Source organism: Pithys albifrons, chromosome 2 (genome assembly GCF_047495875.1).
Source record: "Pithys albifrons albifrons isolate INPA30051 chromosome 2, PitAlb_v1, whole genome shotgun sequence".
NCBI classification, from domain to species: Eukaryota; Metazoa; Chordata; class Aves; order Passeriformes; family Thamnophilidae; genus Pithys; species Pithys albifrons.
Window position 1 is genome coordinate 44,539,414 of NC_092459.1, and position 18,450 is coordinate 44,557,863.

Below are 18,450 nucleotides of genomic sequence, written 5' to 3' on the forward strand. Positions count from 1 at the left end.
TACAATTTCATACACTTAAAGGAACAGAAAGGGAGTCTTTCTTCATATGGGAGTTAGCAAACAGTAATCACACAACTTAAAGGTCAAAAAGGTCAGTGTATCCCATTCTGCCAATTCTATAGAGTCCACACAAATTGCATCACAGATGAATTTCCTCTCTCCCATCCCTCTCTTACTTTTCTTCCTGCCAGGATTTGCTCCTTGGTGTGCATTTTATTTATTTCTTCTGATTTGGGTTTAATGGATCTGAACACTAAAGCCTCTGCTACCACCTTCATGAAACCACTCCACAGGAGCGTTGACTTACTCTCTTTTCTTTCACCCTCCTGCCTTTACTTCCTACCTTTTGGACCCTCCTAAACTGTTCTTGCGGTCTGTCCCCCACCACCAAGTTTCTGGACCACAACATCCAGCTCCATCTGCAGTTGCCTTTCCTGCTCTGTCATGGAGTAAACACCCTGGACACATTTCAGGAAGCCAGTCCTGGGAATGGTGCTCCAGCTGCAAGCAGAACTTCAGCATGAAAGTCCTCAGTGAGATGCCTTGACTTGTGGCCAGCTGGGTCAGGTGGGGAGGGGGAAGGCACTCAGCGTGCTGACGGGTGCAGAGACTCAGGAGAAGGAAGGAAGGAAGGAAGGAAGGAAGGAAGGAAGGAAGGAAGGAAGGAAGGAAGGAAGGAAGGAAGGAAGGAAGGAAGGAAGGAAGGAAGGAAGGAAGGAAGGAAGGAAGGAAGGAAGGAAGGAAGGAAGGAAGGAAGGAAGGAAGGAAGGAAGGAAGGAAGGAAGGAAGGAAGGAAGGAAGGAAGGAAGGAAGGAAGGAAGGAAGGAAGGAAGGAAGGAAGGAAGGAAGGAAGGAAGGCAAGCATCCCACCCTTTCTTGGCTCTACTTCAGGCTCTGTCATCAATCCAAATGCCCCAAAGGCCAGATAAACTTTTAATATTATACTTTGTTGTGGTTGAGTGGCTCACTCCCTCTTTAAGAGTGACCTTAATATTTTATTTATTGTTTAAAGGATAATGATCATGGTAGAGGAATATATGAGGCAATAAATGGCCTTTGCAGGTAATTAAATGCTGAGGACTGCCGAAGCTATTGATAGCCATAAAAGCCATTTATTCTGAGTGTGTTGAGAAGCATGGAGCATGCTTCCTCATAGGATGAAACAAGACAAGATTAAAAAAGCCACAGTACTAGAAAGAGGAAAGGCAACATTTTTCTTGCTCTCTCGGGGCTTGAAATTTCTGAGCTGGTGTTTATTGGGTGCTTGGAACTGAAAATATTGGTTGCAATAATATATGGGATTTTTATCATATTATGCTTTTCAGAAGGGATTTGCACACAGTGGCAAGAATTATTGCCCTCCTTTGTCAAATGCTCAAATAAAAGCACAGCAGAGAAGGGTGACTTGCCCATCCAGTCAATGGGAAAGTCTCTTAAAAAAAGTCCAGCTCACAGCTAGTGCCTCACCTACTAGTCACACTGTTACTGTGCATTGCAATAGCGCTTCTCATACCAGCTTTTCAAGTGCTTGTGGATAGGAAGAGCTCACCTTCCTATAGACAGGGGCACTAATGTAGCATAGAGTGCCTTTACCTCCTGCTGTGCTTCTGCTCCATACAGACCCCTACTTCCCGGAAGTGTGACGAGATGCTGTTCTCCTGTGGACAGTGGTAGGGAACTTCATTTGGTATTTAAGCATAAATATTTGACTCAGCCATGGCAAGAAGAGCAAGGCTGAGGACTTTTTTCACAGACATTCCTGTCTTCCCCTTCATGAAGACAATACAGAGTGGTCACAGGAGGCCTTGCAGAAAATAAACTTTTGCTGCACCCACATGCAGCCATGCTCTGTATCAAGCACATCAGTTATCTAACAGCACAAAATAGCCGAAGCCAAAGGGTCAGGACAGAAAGAGTAAAGAAAGGAGTGACTGAAAGGGGGAAGTAGATGTTTATCAAGTTTCATGCTTCACACATAAGAGAAACTAATTCAATTTCTGTGCCCACCATCATGTTAGCCAGAAGTTTTATAGTAAGCATGCTTTCCTCTGAAGAACAGCCTAACATTTCATAGCTGCATGTCAACACTATGTACATATCCTAGACATGTCCTTTTTGCATGTTCCCATCCATTAGTTCATCATGAGAGAAATCATGAAAGCTGAATGCAGAGTGTGTATATGGAAGCACTTCACAGGATCTCTGTTGGCTTCCCATGAAGTAGTCCTTGGCACACTTCACGGATTTTTCTACACAGCTCATCCAAATCTTGCCATCATTTTAGCTCAAGTTACACTGCCACTCTCATGGAAAATTCTGGAGTGTAGGTCCAGAGGTGTTTTGAACCTGGGTGCTGTGGGAATTTGCTGTAATGTGGAGATTTCCAGATGAAGTCCTGAGAGTCATCCCACAACTGCTCTCATGAGCCAGAAAGTCAATTCACAGCTGAGAAAGAGCCATGAGGAATGTCCCCAGATGTGCCAAGACAAGCCAGTGAAGCCACTGATGTTGAGAGAGGGATGGAGAGGATCCCTCACCCTACATGTGAGGCCACTGGGTGCTGGTGTGAGAGGGGTTGGCAGGGCAGGCAGGGAAGGCAATGCACAGTCAACAAGGCTCATTGCAGAGACCAACACTAGGTACAGCCTGGTCAGTGTGTACTTCTTAGACATGTATAACATTGTTGTAAGTGATGTATATGCATATGTCAACAAATCCCACCTGGCCTGTTCACAGCCATTAGCATCTGGCAGTTTGCTGTGAGGACAGGTGAAAAATGGCTTAGGGGCATGTGCTTTGGGGCAAGGTTAAAAGGTGACTCCTGTATGGCGTAAGTGGATTAATATGGCTGGACATGATGCTGGCTTCTCCTCTCACTTCTGACAGTGTAAATCAAGAGTAAATGCACCAAAGTCAATACATGCATTAGATTCATTGGTGCACAGGGGCTGAAAAGCACATGATTTTAAAAGAAAGAACATCTTGATTACAAGCTGGAGAACAGAAACAATGAAAAATGTGGCTGCTTTGCATGGGTTCCTGTGGTGTTTTATTATGGCCCTTCTCCTTCCGTGCAAGCTTTATCCCAACAGGCTTCCTGACAGACCTGTCTGCAAGCAGAGCTCCTACTGTCTTCCTTCTTATTGCCACTATGGGGAAACCCTGTCTATTCTGTGTAGCAGAGGACCCCCTGTGCTGACCTTATTGCAGAGCTCCTGGGGAGATGGAAGGAGATTTAGGCAGTACAGCATTAAACACAGACTCAGTGCCTCAAACACCAGTGACTAAAACTGGAGTTACTCCAGTGGTGCCAACAGAGCTGTTGAATACAGACTGACATGATGAATAAGAATACTGTGTACCTGCCTGGCTCCAGCTGAGTGCAACATGGAGGGTGAGAGGCCATCACTCCAGTCCCACTGTTACAGAGACATAGACAAACAGCTCCTGAGCTGGACATGAGTTGCCCCAGGGAAAAAGCAGCCTTTTCTCTCTCCAAAATTCCCCATTTTCAAGTGCATTATAAGGCAGAGTTATTTTGTCCTTCCATGCCTTCATGTGAACTCTGGGACTGAGAAATAATCTTGTCATTAGGTTTTCCAAACAACTATCTGTCTGCACTGAAACCAGCATCCAGCTTTCCAGCCTGCAGCTTTCCAGGCTGTGTTCCGGAGCCCACAGGGATGCAGTGGGTTAGATCGTGAAGCTGCTGAGCAACCCTGCCAGCCATCCTCACACATCCAGGGACAGGCTTCTGCAGAACAACACAACTAAAACCGTCCTCACATCCCAACTCATCATTTTTCTGTTAATCTTTGTTGAAAGGAGCATCCCCTTTGGGGGCTGTCATCTCAAACAGCCTCTTGAGCACCCAGATGGTCTGGAAAGGGCACTGCTTATCATAGCCTCTCTCACTGCAGGATCAGGTGTCTCCTCCATAGAATCATAGAATGGTTTCGGTTGAAAGGGACCTTAAAGAACATCTGGTTCCAAACTCCCACCTCTGACATGGGCAGGGATGCCACCCATCAGACCAGTTTGCCCAGGTCCCATCCAACCTGTCCTTGAACACTTGCAGGGATGGAGCACCCACAGCTTCTCTGGGCAACCTGTTACAGTTCATCACCACTGTCACAGTAAAAATTTCTTCCTAATATCTAATCTAAACCTACCTGACTAGCCCAGGATGTCCAGTCCATGCTGCTTCTGGGAAGCTATTAGTTGTCTTCCCCACTAAGGACAAAACCCAAGAAAGAGCATCCTTGCCTACATCCCCATCTCTTGTCTAATCTGAGGGAAAAATAATATTTTGCCCCTTCCTCAGAGTCTGGAGAGATCCAGTGGGAATGGTGTCAGGGACATCTGCATTGAAATTTTGTGGGGAGGGAGATGCTCAGGGTGTAAAAACTGTAAAAACTCTGGTTGTGGAATTGCTTTCTACCACATACAGCTCTGCCATGCAAATGTACATGCAAATTAAAATACAAATGCAAATGCAAATGCCAAGCCTCCTGGGCTGCACTAGCTCAGTGCTACAGAAATCCCTTGACCTCTCAGAAACATTGAGCTTCCTGCTAATGTCCTAGTCGAGAAGAAAGAAAAATACTGTTTTTCAGACTGGGCTCCCACCTTTCCTCCCCTATGTACAAGAGTGGCAGCTGGATTTCTTTGCACAAAAGGATGATTTCTGCACTGTGTGCACAGCCCTCTCCCAGCTTTGGTGTGCAAAGCAAACTCTTCAGGTCTTCCTGGCAAATAAGCGATTCATAGATCATAATTGTGGACACTAAAACACCTTTCTCTCAGCCAGCATGTACCTACCATTAAACTGAATACATGAGAGGCACCCACGGTGCTGCTAATAAAAGAAAAGCAAAAATAATTTAAGTCAGGAGGAAGCCTGTAGGTGAAATGAAGGCTGATGTCCATAATTTGCATATTTCCTTTTTTCTGAACTAGCTTTTGCAAAGTCCATAGAGGGTCCCAGGGCAGCTTTCCAGCCACTGATTGTTGATGAGGGCTGCAGGCATGTCCCAGCTCCATGAAGACTGCCTGGGGCCAGCACCCTGTCCCAGCATGCTGGAGTATGGGCAAGAAAGAACCTCAGGTGGGCCTTCTACCTGGGAGTCCAGTGCTGCTTCAGGCAGGTGCCTTTCAGGACCACCACCATCTGTGGGTGCATCTGCTCCACACCACAGCCCCTTCATGGTCAAGCACTTAGACAGGGAATTTTCTGGTGCCCAGAGGTTTTTTAAGCTAGGAGAAACATCCCAAAAGAAGCAAAACAAACCACTTAGAAGTCACAACTCATTTAGGTTCACACTCACAGATGGAGGTGACAGACCGGGATCCAGACTGAGTGTGCTACTGCTAACAATGTGTACCTTAGGTTTGTGCAGACAACCCTGGTCCAAAACTGCACTGCTGAGGGTGGCTCCCTTCCCTTAGTAGGACCCAGTAAGAAGTTCCCTTGAATGAAAGTAGACTGTTCTGCTTTGCAGGTGCTCCTTAAAAGGAACTGTGTGCAAGTGGGGAAACACACAGGTGCTGGGGCAGTGCCAGGTCAGAGAACACCCATATTATGGCATGCCATGGTGACACTTAAGTGTGGACTGGGATCCATGTGCTCACCAAGCCTCCCACCTCTCCAGGCAGCCAATGAGCCAAGGCAGCACAAGAACAAAGGGGTATGAGGACCCAGGACAGGCAGCGTTGTGTGGCAGGGCTGTAAGCAGAGAGAGATTGGTAGTCACTGGGAATACCTCAGTGTTTATTATGGTGGTTAAATTTTATGTAGAGGGGAAATCTCCCCTCTACCTTCCTGCCTGCCTGAAACTTGAAGGAACTTAGTTCTTTTGAGACTTTTACCTCAGGGTCAGTTATGCTTAAGGAGGCCTAAATTTATGAGAGAAAATCAACAGAAACAAGGACAATGACAGCATACAGGTCTTGTTTCCTAAGAAAAAATACAATAAACATAGAAATATAAAATCATTTAAAAATTACCCCTACTGCTTCTCAACACAGTGGTTCTCATCTGAAAACTTCCTCTATAGCCACTGGAGAAAATACTGCAAATCAGCCTGCTGCCTCCCTCTGGAAAGGTCACACAGAGACCTGCAGTTCTCTATCATATACAGCACAGCATCAAACCCAAAAGACAGGAATTTCTTCAACTCTATTAAATCTTGAACCCAAGCTGATCAAGCAGCCTACCTGCCTCCATCTGTCTGTTTTCATACACCTCTGGGTTTTCCATCACTGAGCTGTGCTGCTGGAAAGGCTGGTTGCTGAAGAGAGTATCACACAGGAGGCTGCGACAGAGCTTCTTCAGGAAGCGCAGGACATATCCAATGCTGTTCACTACCAGCAGGCTCTGGAGATGCTGCTTCCCCTCAAAAGAGGCTGAAACTGGAAAGCAAACAGGAGCAATTCAATACCTGAGGATGCATGGCAGGAGGAAGAATGAGAGCCGGGGAAATGATTTTACTCAAGTGTTTGTATGTCTTAAAGTATTTTGCATAATTACTTTACCTGAAACACACAACAAACTGGAGGAGATTAAGGAGCTGAGTTTGTGTGACCCAAATCACCTTCCCCCTGGAGTGCTAAAAGATGCTGACTGGCATGGCCAACAGTGCAAGGATTTCTAATATATGCATCCATCTGAAAACTGTATTGTATGATTGGAAGGAGGCAATTATGATACCTTGGTCTAAGGAACAGGAAGGAAAGTGATCTGCAGTGACCACTAATAGTGATGGGCTATTAGGCTGACTTCAGCAATACTCAAGGTTTTAAAAGATAATGGGGAGGTAAGAATTAAAGACATGGTTGTGAATGAATAAAAGGTACCAAGGTTGTACTGAAGAAAGAAGTAACAGTTTCATTGTGGATCTGTATTTACTGAGTTAATTGCATTTATAGGCAAGGGAAGGTTGGCAGTTGTGTTCTTTTCAGAATTCAGTAAAGTATGAAAAATCATTAAACTGGAAAGCATTGCATATGAAAGGTGGGTCAAGAAATGACAACAGGGTCTGTTGGCAGGAGACACCAAGTTCTGGAGAGGAATCACTGGTAGTCCATGATGGCACAGAAAGATTTTGTGGATGCTGGAAGATAGGAGATATTATCAATGGAGAAGAGGACTGGAAGATTGCACAGAAAGTATTGAGTAGTTTTGGGTTCAGTGATAGTAAAAATGAGTGAAAAAAAATTCTAGAAAGTACGCAGCAATCCATAACTTCTTGAGGAAGTTCAATGAAACCTGATGGGAGAAGAAAAAATGATACAAGCTCACCAGATGCCTATAAGTCACCAAGGTGACACAGTGATAAGTCAGATACATTTCAAAGACACATAGTACAAAGAATTTCCAGGAGGGAAAAGGGAGTGATAATATCACTGTATAAAGTCCTGGTGAAACATGAAATGGACTAATGGGAACCATTCTGGTCATCCAGGCCCAAGAAGGGTGAATTCACACTTGCAGAAGTGCACAGCAGACCACAGTGATGTTCAAGGAACAGAAATTTCCCCTGTGGCACTGCAGCCATCATCATCCTGCAGATACTGCAGCAAGACACTTGCACTCCTTTCAGTCATCCAGAGATCTTCCTCACCTGAAAGAAACTGTGTATTTCAGCCTACCAGGATGAGGGTAGCTGTCTACAAATATATCTAAGGTTGAGCTAAAGGGTGAGAGCAGAGCAACCAAAATTCCTGGGTGAAGCTGTCAGGGTATATATTTAGCCAGGAACCTAAAAGGGCGTATGGTCCCAGACATAGGAGGGGTGGAGGGGTCACAACAGACCCACCAGGACCAGTTGTGGCACGATACATTCAGTCAATAGGTTTTTAGGGAGGACTACATGGTATGGCTGCCTGGACTCTTCCACCTGGAAGGTTTTTTCCCAGTCCTACAGCCTTCCATCACTATAAAAAAGTACAAATTGCAATGTTAGACTTAAAACTTTGTGGATGGCTTCAGAGATTTCCTGTTGACCTGAGCTGTGAGGGATTGTGCTCCACGGCCAGCTGAACATCTGTGAGGCAAGACATGGGAAGATTGGAAAGTCCCTGACAAAATTTGTCTGTGTGGCTGCTGGGCTGGGAGTGAGGTGCAATTGCTGGGCCATGCCATGACTAGGAGGCCATTCACCCCTCCTTGATGATTAGAAGAAGCATCAAATTGGGAGCAATGCTGACCAGGTGCTTTTGGCTCAGGTGAGGCTGAAGCAGAGCCAGCTCAGAGGAACTGAGATCAAGGAGGTTGGCAGGCTTGGTGCATAATATGACTCTCCTGCTTGTAATGAAAATCATATATGCAGGCACAGAACTAGGCAAAAATAAAGCTTTGCACTAAATTGCTTCAGTCTCATATTTCTGTGAACGAGTCTGGAACATTCTCAGAGAATGCCCTTAGGGAAGGCACACCTGTGATTAGAGAGAACTAGAGGAGAGGAAAGAAGCAGGATTTATATGCTGCATAGAAGGCCAGAGGTTGGGCTCCCACACAAGGAGGTCCCAATGGCACAGCTGAGCAGCTGTAGTCCCTGTGAAACTGGACGTACAGTCCTTGGCTTCAGGTTCACACTTTACTCATCTGCAGCAGCTCATTGGAGAATGTTGTTCCCATATTCCCATCATTGTTTCATTCCCACTTCATTTCCATGTGCCAAAACAAAGTTGTGATACAAAACTCTAGCTGAGATAAAAGTTTACATTTAATCTGTGAGCCAGGCCAGGGGATTCAGTGTGGAACATGGGGGACTCATCAGGACACAGCCAGAGGTGTCACTGTGGGAAGATGAGGAGCTTCTGGGAAGTTCCCTTTGACCTCTGATTCTCTCTGATGTGTATGTGTAGTCCTGATGCATGGGGAATAGCCTTGGGACTTTTGAAATTTCTGCAGCTGAGAGCAGGTTTGGCTCATGAATGGCAGGCAGATGACACACCAGCAGCTGAGCTGTGTAAGAGTTGTCCTTTAGAGCAATATAGAATCAGATTCGTAGAATGGTTTCGTCTGGAAGGGACATTTAAAGGTCACTTAGTCTAACCCTCCTGAAAGGAACAGGGACATCTTCATCTAGATCAGATTGCTCCAAGGCTCATCCAACCTGGTCTTGAACACTTTCAAGGATGGGGCATCCACTACCTCTCTGGGCAACCTATTCCACTGTTTTATCACATTCATTGCATGAGATGCACGTGTGTACTTGTGGTGGGAATGTGTGTCATGAAGTGGGTTGGCATTGCTCTTTCTTGCATGGCTGCATGAAAACCTCAGCTCACAGCCTCAGCACTGTTGCAAAGAGTGGCAAATGCTGCACTCTGAAGCACTTGTTCCTCCCCTGAATCACCACTGCAATACACTTTATCAATATTCTTTTATCTGACACCAAGGCAATTCCTGCAGGAGCTCCTTTTGGAAGGGCATGAAGGATGTTCAAAGCTGGTTACCAGCCCACTGCTGTGAATGGGACAGCCAGAGCAGTAAGGATTTGGGATCATGTTAAGAATTCAAGCACTTCCCTACTGGCCGTAAACCCTTATAACAATGCTTTACCTGACACCATCTCGGTTCCATAGCCCTGTCTGATGAGGGAGAAGACCACCTTTTGCTGGAGCGCGCAGTCGATGCAGGCTTGCACTGCCTGCTGCAAGGCCACTGACGGCCGCTCCGGACCAAAGCGCTCGGGCAGCTGCTGCACTTTTTTTCGGTCAAGGTACGGCCCCAGATTCGCTTGTTTGTTGACATAAATGCAGACTGTGGACATAAAATCCCAACAAAGTTATTGCAAAACAGTCCTGAGATCATCCTAGAAAACAGCAGAGTTACACATTTTGATATATTTCTGAAGTTCTTCCATTCACTGGTGAACTGTTGCCACTTATGATGGCAAAGTCAGACTTCTTCACACTGATCACCCACTGCCAAAGCCAAGCAAGCTGAGTTTAGGTCTAGCTCTGTGTCACAGTTTAGGATTAGCTACATGCATCTAAAGAAGCTGCTGAGTATGCCTGGGGTCTGCTCTCTTGAGTCTACTTCGTGCAGCTTGTGATCAGAAAAAATACCCTAGGAGTGCATGACAGTGACTAGCAAGGGTGACTTTACACCAAGGGGTAAACACCAGCCCGAGGGGTGTTTTGGGATTGTTTTTTGGGTGTTTTTTTTCTGTGTGTGCTTTAGACTGGTTCATTGACAGCCACTCTGAGAAGCACTGCTCTGAGATGAGTTTTGGAAAGAGTTTGGATCCTTTCTTCTTCTGACCCTAATGTAGTTGTGATTTCTGGGGGGTTATGCCGCACTGAGCTGCACAGTGCAGAGACTCTTGTCTTTGGGAGCTTCCACACCCTCCATGTCCAACACAGCTCTCTGCAAGCTGTGTTGTGTTGAGAGAAATGGTACATGGCATGCAGTGCCATTTGGGACCCAGCAATGTGACTGCTGCTCCGGGGCCCTGCGAGAGGGTCTGCCCCAGCCTCTCCACAGACAAGCCCTGCATGCCTCCTTTCATAAGCCATTGCCTGCAAAGGCAGTTTTTCTGCATGCCATCAGGCTTGCCAGCAATAGCCAAAAGATCAGTGTTCTCCTCTCTTCCATGAACTCATTTTAAGCTTGGCTGAGGCTAACTGCATCTTGGAGGAAGCAGATATGCTGCCGTAACTAAGGGCGACTAAGACAGAGCCTAAAGTCAGGCTAAAGTGAGACATATTATAATAGCTGGCTGAGTGTGCTCGAGCTGTCATCTCTCAAACAATATAACATTACCCTCTGACAGAAATCAGATATGTGACAAAAAAGCCCCATCAAGCAAAGTGGAGGACATGATGACAGCTGGGTAAAGTTGGGAATAATTTACCGTTTGCATCAGTCTAATGAAAATCTAGTGCAACTGTCACAGTGCACTCTGCTACCCTATCTTTCAGGGAACAGCAGAAGGGGCTCAAGCAGGAAATCCTGGGTAAATAGGAGGATAATAGCAATCATACTTATCATTACATACTGCTTTACACCTTCCAAGTGCCAAACAAACAAAAGACTAGTGCACCAAAATACAGCAGCAGCATGCATGATTTGCAGGGTTTTGTTAGACTGCAGCTTTCCCAGAGGGCAACACCTCAACAAACCTGCAGAATGTGGCTTTGGCTGTGACAAACCATTGGTTTAGTCAGGGACTAGCTGTGGTTGCAGGAGGGACTCTGCAGCCTGCAAACAGTGTGCTGACTCCCTTGTTGGGGAGCAGAGGTCCCTAGGGTCCTTTTGGTGCAAAGAGGGAGGTAAAAGCTGGCTTGATCTTCCCTCCATCTCCTGCAACCCCTGCTCTGGTGGGAGCCTGCACCCACTGTTGAGAACGTGCTGGGAGGAAAAGGTTCCAGTAGCATGGTGATGGACAGACAGAGGTGTGAGGCACCACAAATGACCCATAGAGCCTCTGCCTTTGCAGCCACTGTGGTGATCTGGTAGAACTGGTGGACTGTGCCTCCCTATTCCCCTTCAGAAGCAGCCCCAGGCACAACTCTCAAGGCAGTGCTATGAAACACCACTGATGTTTGCCAAGCGCTTTGCAGACTTTACATGTGAAGGGATGAATGAGAATAAAATATATTTTTATTGTCATTGTTGCTACATTTGGTATCATTCTGCCACCAGAGCAGATGGAAAACTTCTCCTCTGTGCATCCCAGCTAAGAAATAATGGGATTTATGTGTTGTGTTTAGATTCTAATGTTATCTAATCCATTTCTCTGATGAAATCTCATGGTAAATCAACTGTCCTGTTGATTTTCTTATCCTTTACATCAGTTTAAAGGCATTGACCTATGTCACTTCCGGAAATATAAACAAAAAAAGAATAAGGCTGTGTATTCTGACTGCATTTAGAAATGACCATGTCTGCTGCTGTGATAAGGCATTGGTGTTTATGTGCTGGTAACCCTGCCTACAGTCAGAGCATGGCTCCTCTGTTCTTCTTCTCCTCACAGCTGTAACAGATGCTTCATGTTCACACAGGGATTTAGTCTGGTCATTGCAACATATTTGATGGGGTGAGTGTTGGGTATAAAATAGAGCATTCATGGGGTTTTGATGTTCACATTTCAAGAGGAATGAAACTGACATCTTCACTAAACTTGATACATGGCAGTAAAAATATAGTCTTGCAGGACATCTCTGCTCCTTGTTACTGGTCACCAGACTAATCTGCAAACACCCTGTTTTCATGAGCTCCACCTGTTCTGGGAAGCACAGCATCTGGCTGTCAGCCTGTGGTTTCTGTTCACCTCTTGGTCAAGGAGCACTTGGGGCTGAGTACCTGTGAGAGCCTGTGGGGTGTCTGAGTTGGGTATTGTAGCTGTATCCTGGGGGATTGAACTAATATCTGGCTCCGGTGTGCTTCTTGGTGGAGAGATTGCTAAGGGAGTCATCAGGACACGAGACTTCAGCTGCAAAAAATAATGAAAATATACATAAGATATTCCAATTTTATTCCATGTATGTTACGCCCCATGAACTCCTACTCATTAGCAATCTGCTATTGCATCACTTTCTCCAGGCCAGGAGCATCCGTTCTGCTCCCGGGGGGATACTGGAGCCTGAAGCCTGACTGATTTGCAGCAGACAGCAATGCCTTAAGCTACGGGATGCAAATATTATGCCACCCACTGGGTAGTTATTTACACCTGAGCAAATTGAGTCTAACACTCCAACAAATCAGCGTAATGGCATTTTACAACCCATTTCATGTGGATGTAAACAATGCTCTGCAACTCAGAAACATGGGTTCCTTAACTACATCATAATTTAGGGTCAAATTCTGCTCTCGGTTGCACAGGTGTAAATCATGTGTAAATCCAGTGGCACCAAGAGGCTACTCTGGGCTGACACGCATGTAAATAAGCTCAGACCATGGTCGGTAGTGTGTTATTATCAGACAGTAAATACAAACTGCTGCACTGTTGCACCCAGTGATCTTTGTGACCTGCAGCCCAGATTGGAGAAGTGAAACAAGATGGAAATTTATGGTGCAATATCCCCATGTCTTTACACTGACAGTACCTGGCAACATCTCACCAGTTCAAGGGATGATCAGGCCCTCATATTTAAAAAGGGCTGATGTGATGGATGTGACCTGAAGGAACCACTCTTGCTTTTTCTTTTGCTAAGGGAAGCAGGGGGAAAGCAGAGAGCCATGCACATTTATGTATTTAAATGTACTACATCGAGCTTTTCTTCTGACAGGTGATTTTTTTTGTTGCTGTTTTTCAGTAGACAAAGTTGAAAATGCTAAAAGTGACATGAATAATAAGGAAAAGGAATTTTTAGCCCTATTAAATTTGCAGAGTATTGCTTCTCTCAGAGTTTATACCCAAGCTTGGTATAATGTACAAAGTATAATTTAAGCAGGAATTTAGTCATACACATACATGCATATATAATAAATGCATATATACATACTTGCATTTGTACTCACTATATTCATATTAAAAAGTATATACATTTAAAAAAAAGATGTACATATATACTTGTATATACAGAATCACAAAATCATTCAGGTTGGAAAAAATCTCCAAGATCATTGAGTCCAACCACTAATCCAGCACTGTCAGGACACCATATTAAGATCCAATTAATGAGAGATGCCTCTGCCCAGATTAAGGTGCAAATGAGAGCATAAGCCAAAATAAATAATAAGGATTTTATTTAACAGTAAAATATGAGGTAGATAGAGAGAAAGAAATAAAAAAGAGAGGGGGGAGAGAGAGAGAGAGATTAAGCAGAAGATAGTCATGCTGCTTGGATCTAGGTGGCTTCCTGTTGGTCCTTCTTCACCCTGGACTTCTTGGAGGTGGTGGATCTTGAGGTCATCCAAAACTTGTCCCTCCTTGTACATTTTTGCAAACAAAGGAATTAATAATCATTGAACTTAAGAGAGTTGTCTTTTTCTATTGGTTAAATGTTTCCCTTGCTTCTAATTCCAATTAGTCTGCCTGCTCAGTCTTTCTCTTCTTTTGGGTCTGTGGGTTTCTTGAGTTGGTGGGTTGTGGTTGGTGGTCACAATCTCACCCTGCTGGAATTACCTTTTCCCCAGGAGGAGCTGATTTCAGCACAGTTGCTGAGTTGGCTTTCCTTGTGTCCCATAGATTCTGCATTCTTTATATCTGTTACCAGAGATACATTGTTCTCCCCCAGCTTTGTTAACCTCCCCCTACATCTGAGATAACCCTCAGACATAGTACCCTATTCATCTTATCTCAAGTTCACGTCACAGTCACTGAATTTACAATCCAAGTTCCAGGTAGCCATGGAAGCATATTCAGGGGGCAACTTTGGTGGTCATGGATGCCATCTGCCTCATAACTTGTGGTTGGCTTTTTTGACCAGTGACATGAGTACCGGTAGTTGCTTTTTTACACAGTTGCCATAGTGGGAATTCTTGTGTGGATGCATTATTCAGGATGTGCTAGCCAGACCTCTCCTCCTCCAGGGCTACAGCTAGTGCCATGTTGTTGCTACATTCTGCACTTACCTCATGGCAAAGTCCTTCTGTGGCATTAACAGTGATTGATTCTTTAAGTCCTTACATATCACTAAACCATGGCCCTAAAGACCATACCTACACGTTCTCCAAATACTTCCAGTGATAGTGATTCTACTACTTCTCTTGTTGGAATGTATGACCACCCTTTCAGTGAAGAAATTTTTCTTAACGTCCAGTCTAAACCTTCCCTGGCATAGCTTGATGCCCTTTCCTCTTGACCTATAACTTGTTGCCTGGGAAAAGAGATCAACTCCTATCTACCCAAAACCTCCTTTCAGGTAATTATATAGAGCAATAAGGTCCCTCCTGAGCCTCCTTTCCTCCAGGCTAAACAACCCCAGCCACTCCTCATAAGACTTGTGTTCCAGACCCTTCAACAGCTTTGTTGTCCTTCTCTGGACATACTCTAGCAACTCATAAATGCTCTCACACTTGCATTTATCTGTATAGATACCGTTCTGGAGACAGCACATCTAATGACTTCTGTTTCACTTGCGTGTTGGCTCCTTACTTTCCTTACTGGCTCACAGTCCTGCGGTCCCAAACAGAGGAGCACTAGTCCCCTCTCCAGCCCTTGAGTCTCATGAGCATGTGCTGACTCACCAACACTGAGCGCTGCCTCACCAACACCATCAGCCTGGTGGAGGTGGGACAATGCCCTCTTTCTCCACCTGGCTCTTGGGGAACCAGGCAGATTTAAGTTCAAAAGCAAATAATCAGAAGGCAAGACTCATGTAAACTTAAGCATGGAAGCCCCTTCTTGGCAGGTTCCTGTTTTAGTGAACAGTTTGCAAACCGAATTGCAACTGAATATGATCCACAGCCTCTAGGTACAGATAAATGCCATTTTAGTAGGGATATCAGAGAAGGCACCTTCATTAGATCAAAATAAAACAATGCCTGATTATATGCGTGAAAGTGAAAAAAAGCAATGAAGAGAGAAAGAGAGAGAGAAAAGGAGACAAAGGATATCTATTAGAGCACTTTGGGAAAACCTCCTTATAAGGTATTTGAATCAGATTTTGAATATCAAATGTCATAAATTTTAACATGCACAGCATGAGATGTAAAAGCAGTGGTTGCTTTAAAATGGTCTACAACCAACCCTGCCGCTCTTACAGACTTTCTACCATAAAAAGAGAAATGGAAAAGAGATCAGAGAAAGCTGATCAGGCATTTAGGGTACAAAATTAGTGTCTACTTCACCAAGGTCACCATGCATTAGATGCAGAGAGAGTGTGGGCTTTTGTGGCATTGATGTTGCTTACAAGGTTGTTTGAGTATGCAGTGGCTGTGGATGGGGAAGAGTCATGGAGTTTTTGTTACAGTCACAGAGCAGTCAGGATTCATCCAGACAGTATTTCTGTCACCCCACACCAAAAAAACATGGAAGAAGAACAGGAAACCACTTTTTCTCATCTGAACAAGTCCTCTGCCAACTTGTAAAATAGAATACATAGGAAAGAAACACAATGGGCAATACAAACTATCTTTGCAGATTTCTTAAACCACTTAAGTTCTCATCTTTATAGCTTCCAGTTCTCCTTAACCAGTTTTCCCTTGTCTTTAGAAAACCTTTGCCAGAAAAGGTTGGGATTCACCTCGTTCCCATGGGCCTGTGTCCTTACAGACAGAAGGGTAGAGGTACCTCCAGGTCATGAGAGCTTTTGCTGCTGGAGAAATAAACACCTCTAGCCACTGCAAATGTGCACAGAGATGCGCACTGTCTGAGTCAGCCTGGTCCTGTCATGTGTACTTCTGATGGCTGGACAGAGGATTGATATTAAACCTGCACATGGGAAGCAGAACTTCTGAGTCCATGTTTTGGGATCCATGGCTATACCTTGCACTCTCTGTGCATTTGACTGTGAGTGAGGAGACTCAGCATAAGACAAGCTCAGTCATTAGGGCAGAGAGGGATCAGTGCTACACTTGCAAAGACAAAACACAGTCCAAGGACTTTCCCACCTTTTCTTCTTGTGTCATGCAACAGATTTCTTCTGCAGAGCAAATAATGCAAGTGAGTCTGCATACATCCTACACACTCCTACGTCCCCTAAGTGTTTTGCAGTGAATGAGGCAGGTAACCTTAACAGGAGTGTATGCAACCTTGAAATCCAAGGCTGTATCATAGAACAGGTGAATAATCAGGGCACTTTGAGGTTGTCTGCACAATCTCATTCCCAGTATGTCCAAATCCCGACTGCTTATTTGTCATCATTAGAAGTGTCTTCTAGGGAGGCAGGGGAATCTATGCTCCTAAATGGAAATTGTCACTCCACATATGTGACTTTTGCTGCCCACTCCACCTGGCAGGAACTTGCAAGGTCCTGGCTGATCTGGGCAGGGGCTAGCTCCTCAGATGGGAGCTGCCTCAGTTGCATGGAAGGACAAACTGCCCTCGAGCTGTTCAGATGGAGCCATCTCTTTGTTGCCCTCTGGGAAGGCTGTTGTGTACTTTGCTGCAGCATTGCCCTGTGCTTGTGACCCTCCGATGGCCTCTGACACTGCAACTCCCTGCACAATGCTAACAAACCCTTCCCTTGGACAGGCTTTCTAGGCAGCTCTTCAGGGCTGCTCTCACAGCTGGAGAAATAAACCCCATCCATCTAGTAACCCTCCACCAGCTGCCAGAATAGGTTTTTTCCTAGAGATTTAGACAATCAGAAAGACTATTGTCTTGCAGGGGAATGTAATGTTTCATGGCAATAAGGTATAAAACAGTTTTTGGAAAATCATATGATGAAATTTTATAGCCAAAGCTGTGAAAAAATAAACAGGATAGCAAGAAAGAGACTTCTCCTGGTGGTGAATTGTGATGAAATGTCATTTTAGGAAGACACAGATATTTGCCTTAGTATCAATGAAAATAGGCAATGGGTCACTTGTGTATAAAGAACATGTGATTAAAAATGTCTGTTATTCACATCTCAGCCAAAATAGATTTAAATCTAGGCTGTAAATTCCTAGTTTGCTAAAAAATCAGAAATATTTTTCCATCTGTTCTGTAATAATTCAGCTATCTGGTTGCTATAAAGAATTTGGTCATCTGCCATTTGGGAAGGGAGTAATTTTTTAAAATCCATGCAAGTCTCATGGTATCTGAAAGTCATACAATTATCGAGCTAATTAAATCAAGCTAGAATTCCCCATCAAAAATGTAATCTTTGACTCACACTGGGGAAGTGTTTTTGGTTGAGAGGGGTTCACTTCAGCTGAGCACACAACATGCAAAGGTGTCTCATGGAAAACATCTCTTCAGTACAAATCCTATAGCCCAAATGAACAGCACCAGGCCAGATGCCATGGATGCTGCAGCTCGTTGGCATCAGCTCTTTCAGCCTAAGCCATTGGTTATGAAAGTATGGCTTTGCACTTGCCATCACTCACCAAGGAATGTTTTCATCCCAGATTCACTGCTGAAGGAGAATGCTGTTGCCTCCTTGCAAAGTGCCTGGGGACAGAGAGGAGTGTGTGGTACCAAGCCCAGGGTAAAGCTTCCCTTTGGAAGAAGATGGGATCACAGCAATCGAGTGCTCAGTCACATAGGTCCAAAGTGCAGCGTTACTGCAGCATTTCAAGGAATTTAAGTCTCCCACTTCTCCCGTTTACAGATATATGGTGGTTGGTGAAAGACTTTTTCACAGGTGGGTGGGTGTAATTAGGGTGGAAGAGAATATACTCACCAGCACCTTTTTTTGTCAAATTGCAAATCAAATGTAAATGAGTAGAAATGGCGATCAGCAGGACAAGCCAGGGTAGAAGGAATGGAGTTCGAAACTCTGCATACAAAGCCATTGTCGTATTTGGCAAATCACTTAATCACCTCAAAGACACAATTTTACCACATCTCGAAAGTGTTATTGTCCCAGACTGGGATGGTTTTGATCTAAAGAGCCTACAAGTCA

General features: G+C 44.7%; 1 protein-coding gene across 1 annotated transcript in view; it reads right to left on the reverse strand.

Moving 5' to 3' along the window:
- The window catches only part of SCML4 (Scm polycomb group protein like 4), a 57,410-nt gene that overhangs the window by 36,960 nt on the left and 2,000 nt on the right, over nt 1–18,450 (reverse strand). Inside the window, exons 2-4 of the mRNA XM_071547869.1 lie at nt 12,317–12,446; nt 9,569–9,769; nt 6,217–6,411 (exon numbers count right to left, since the gene is read on the reverse strand). Coding sequence (XP_071403970.1) covers nt 6,217–6,411; nt 9,569–9,769; nt 12,317–12,446 — 526 coding nt within the window. The remainder of the gene's footprint in view (nt 1–6,216; nt 6,412–9,568; nt 9,770–12,316; nt 12,447–18,450) is intronic.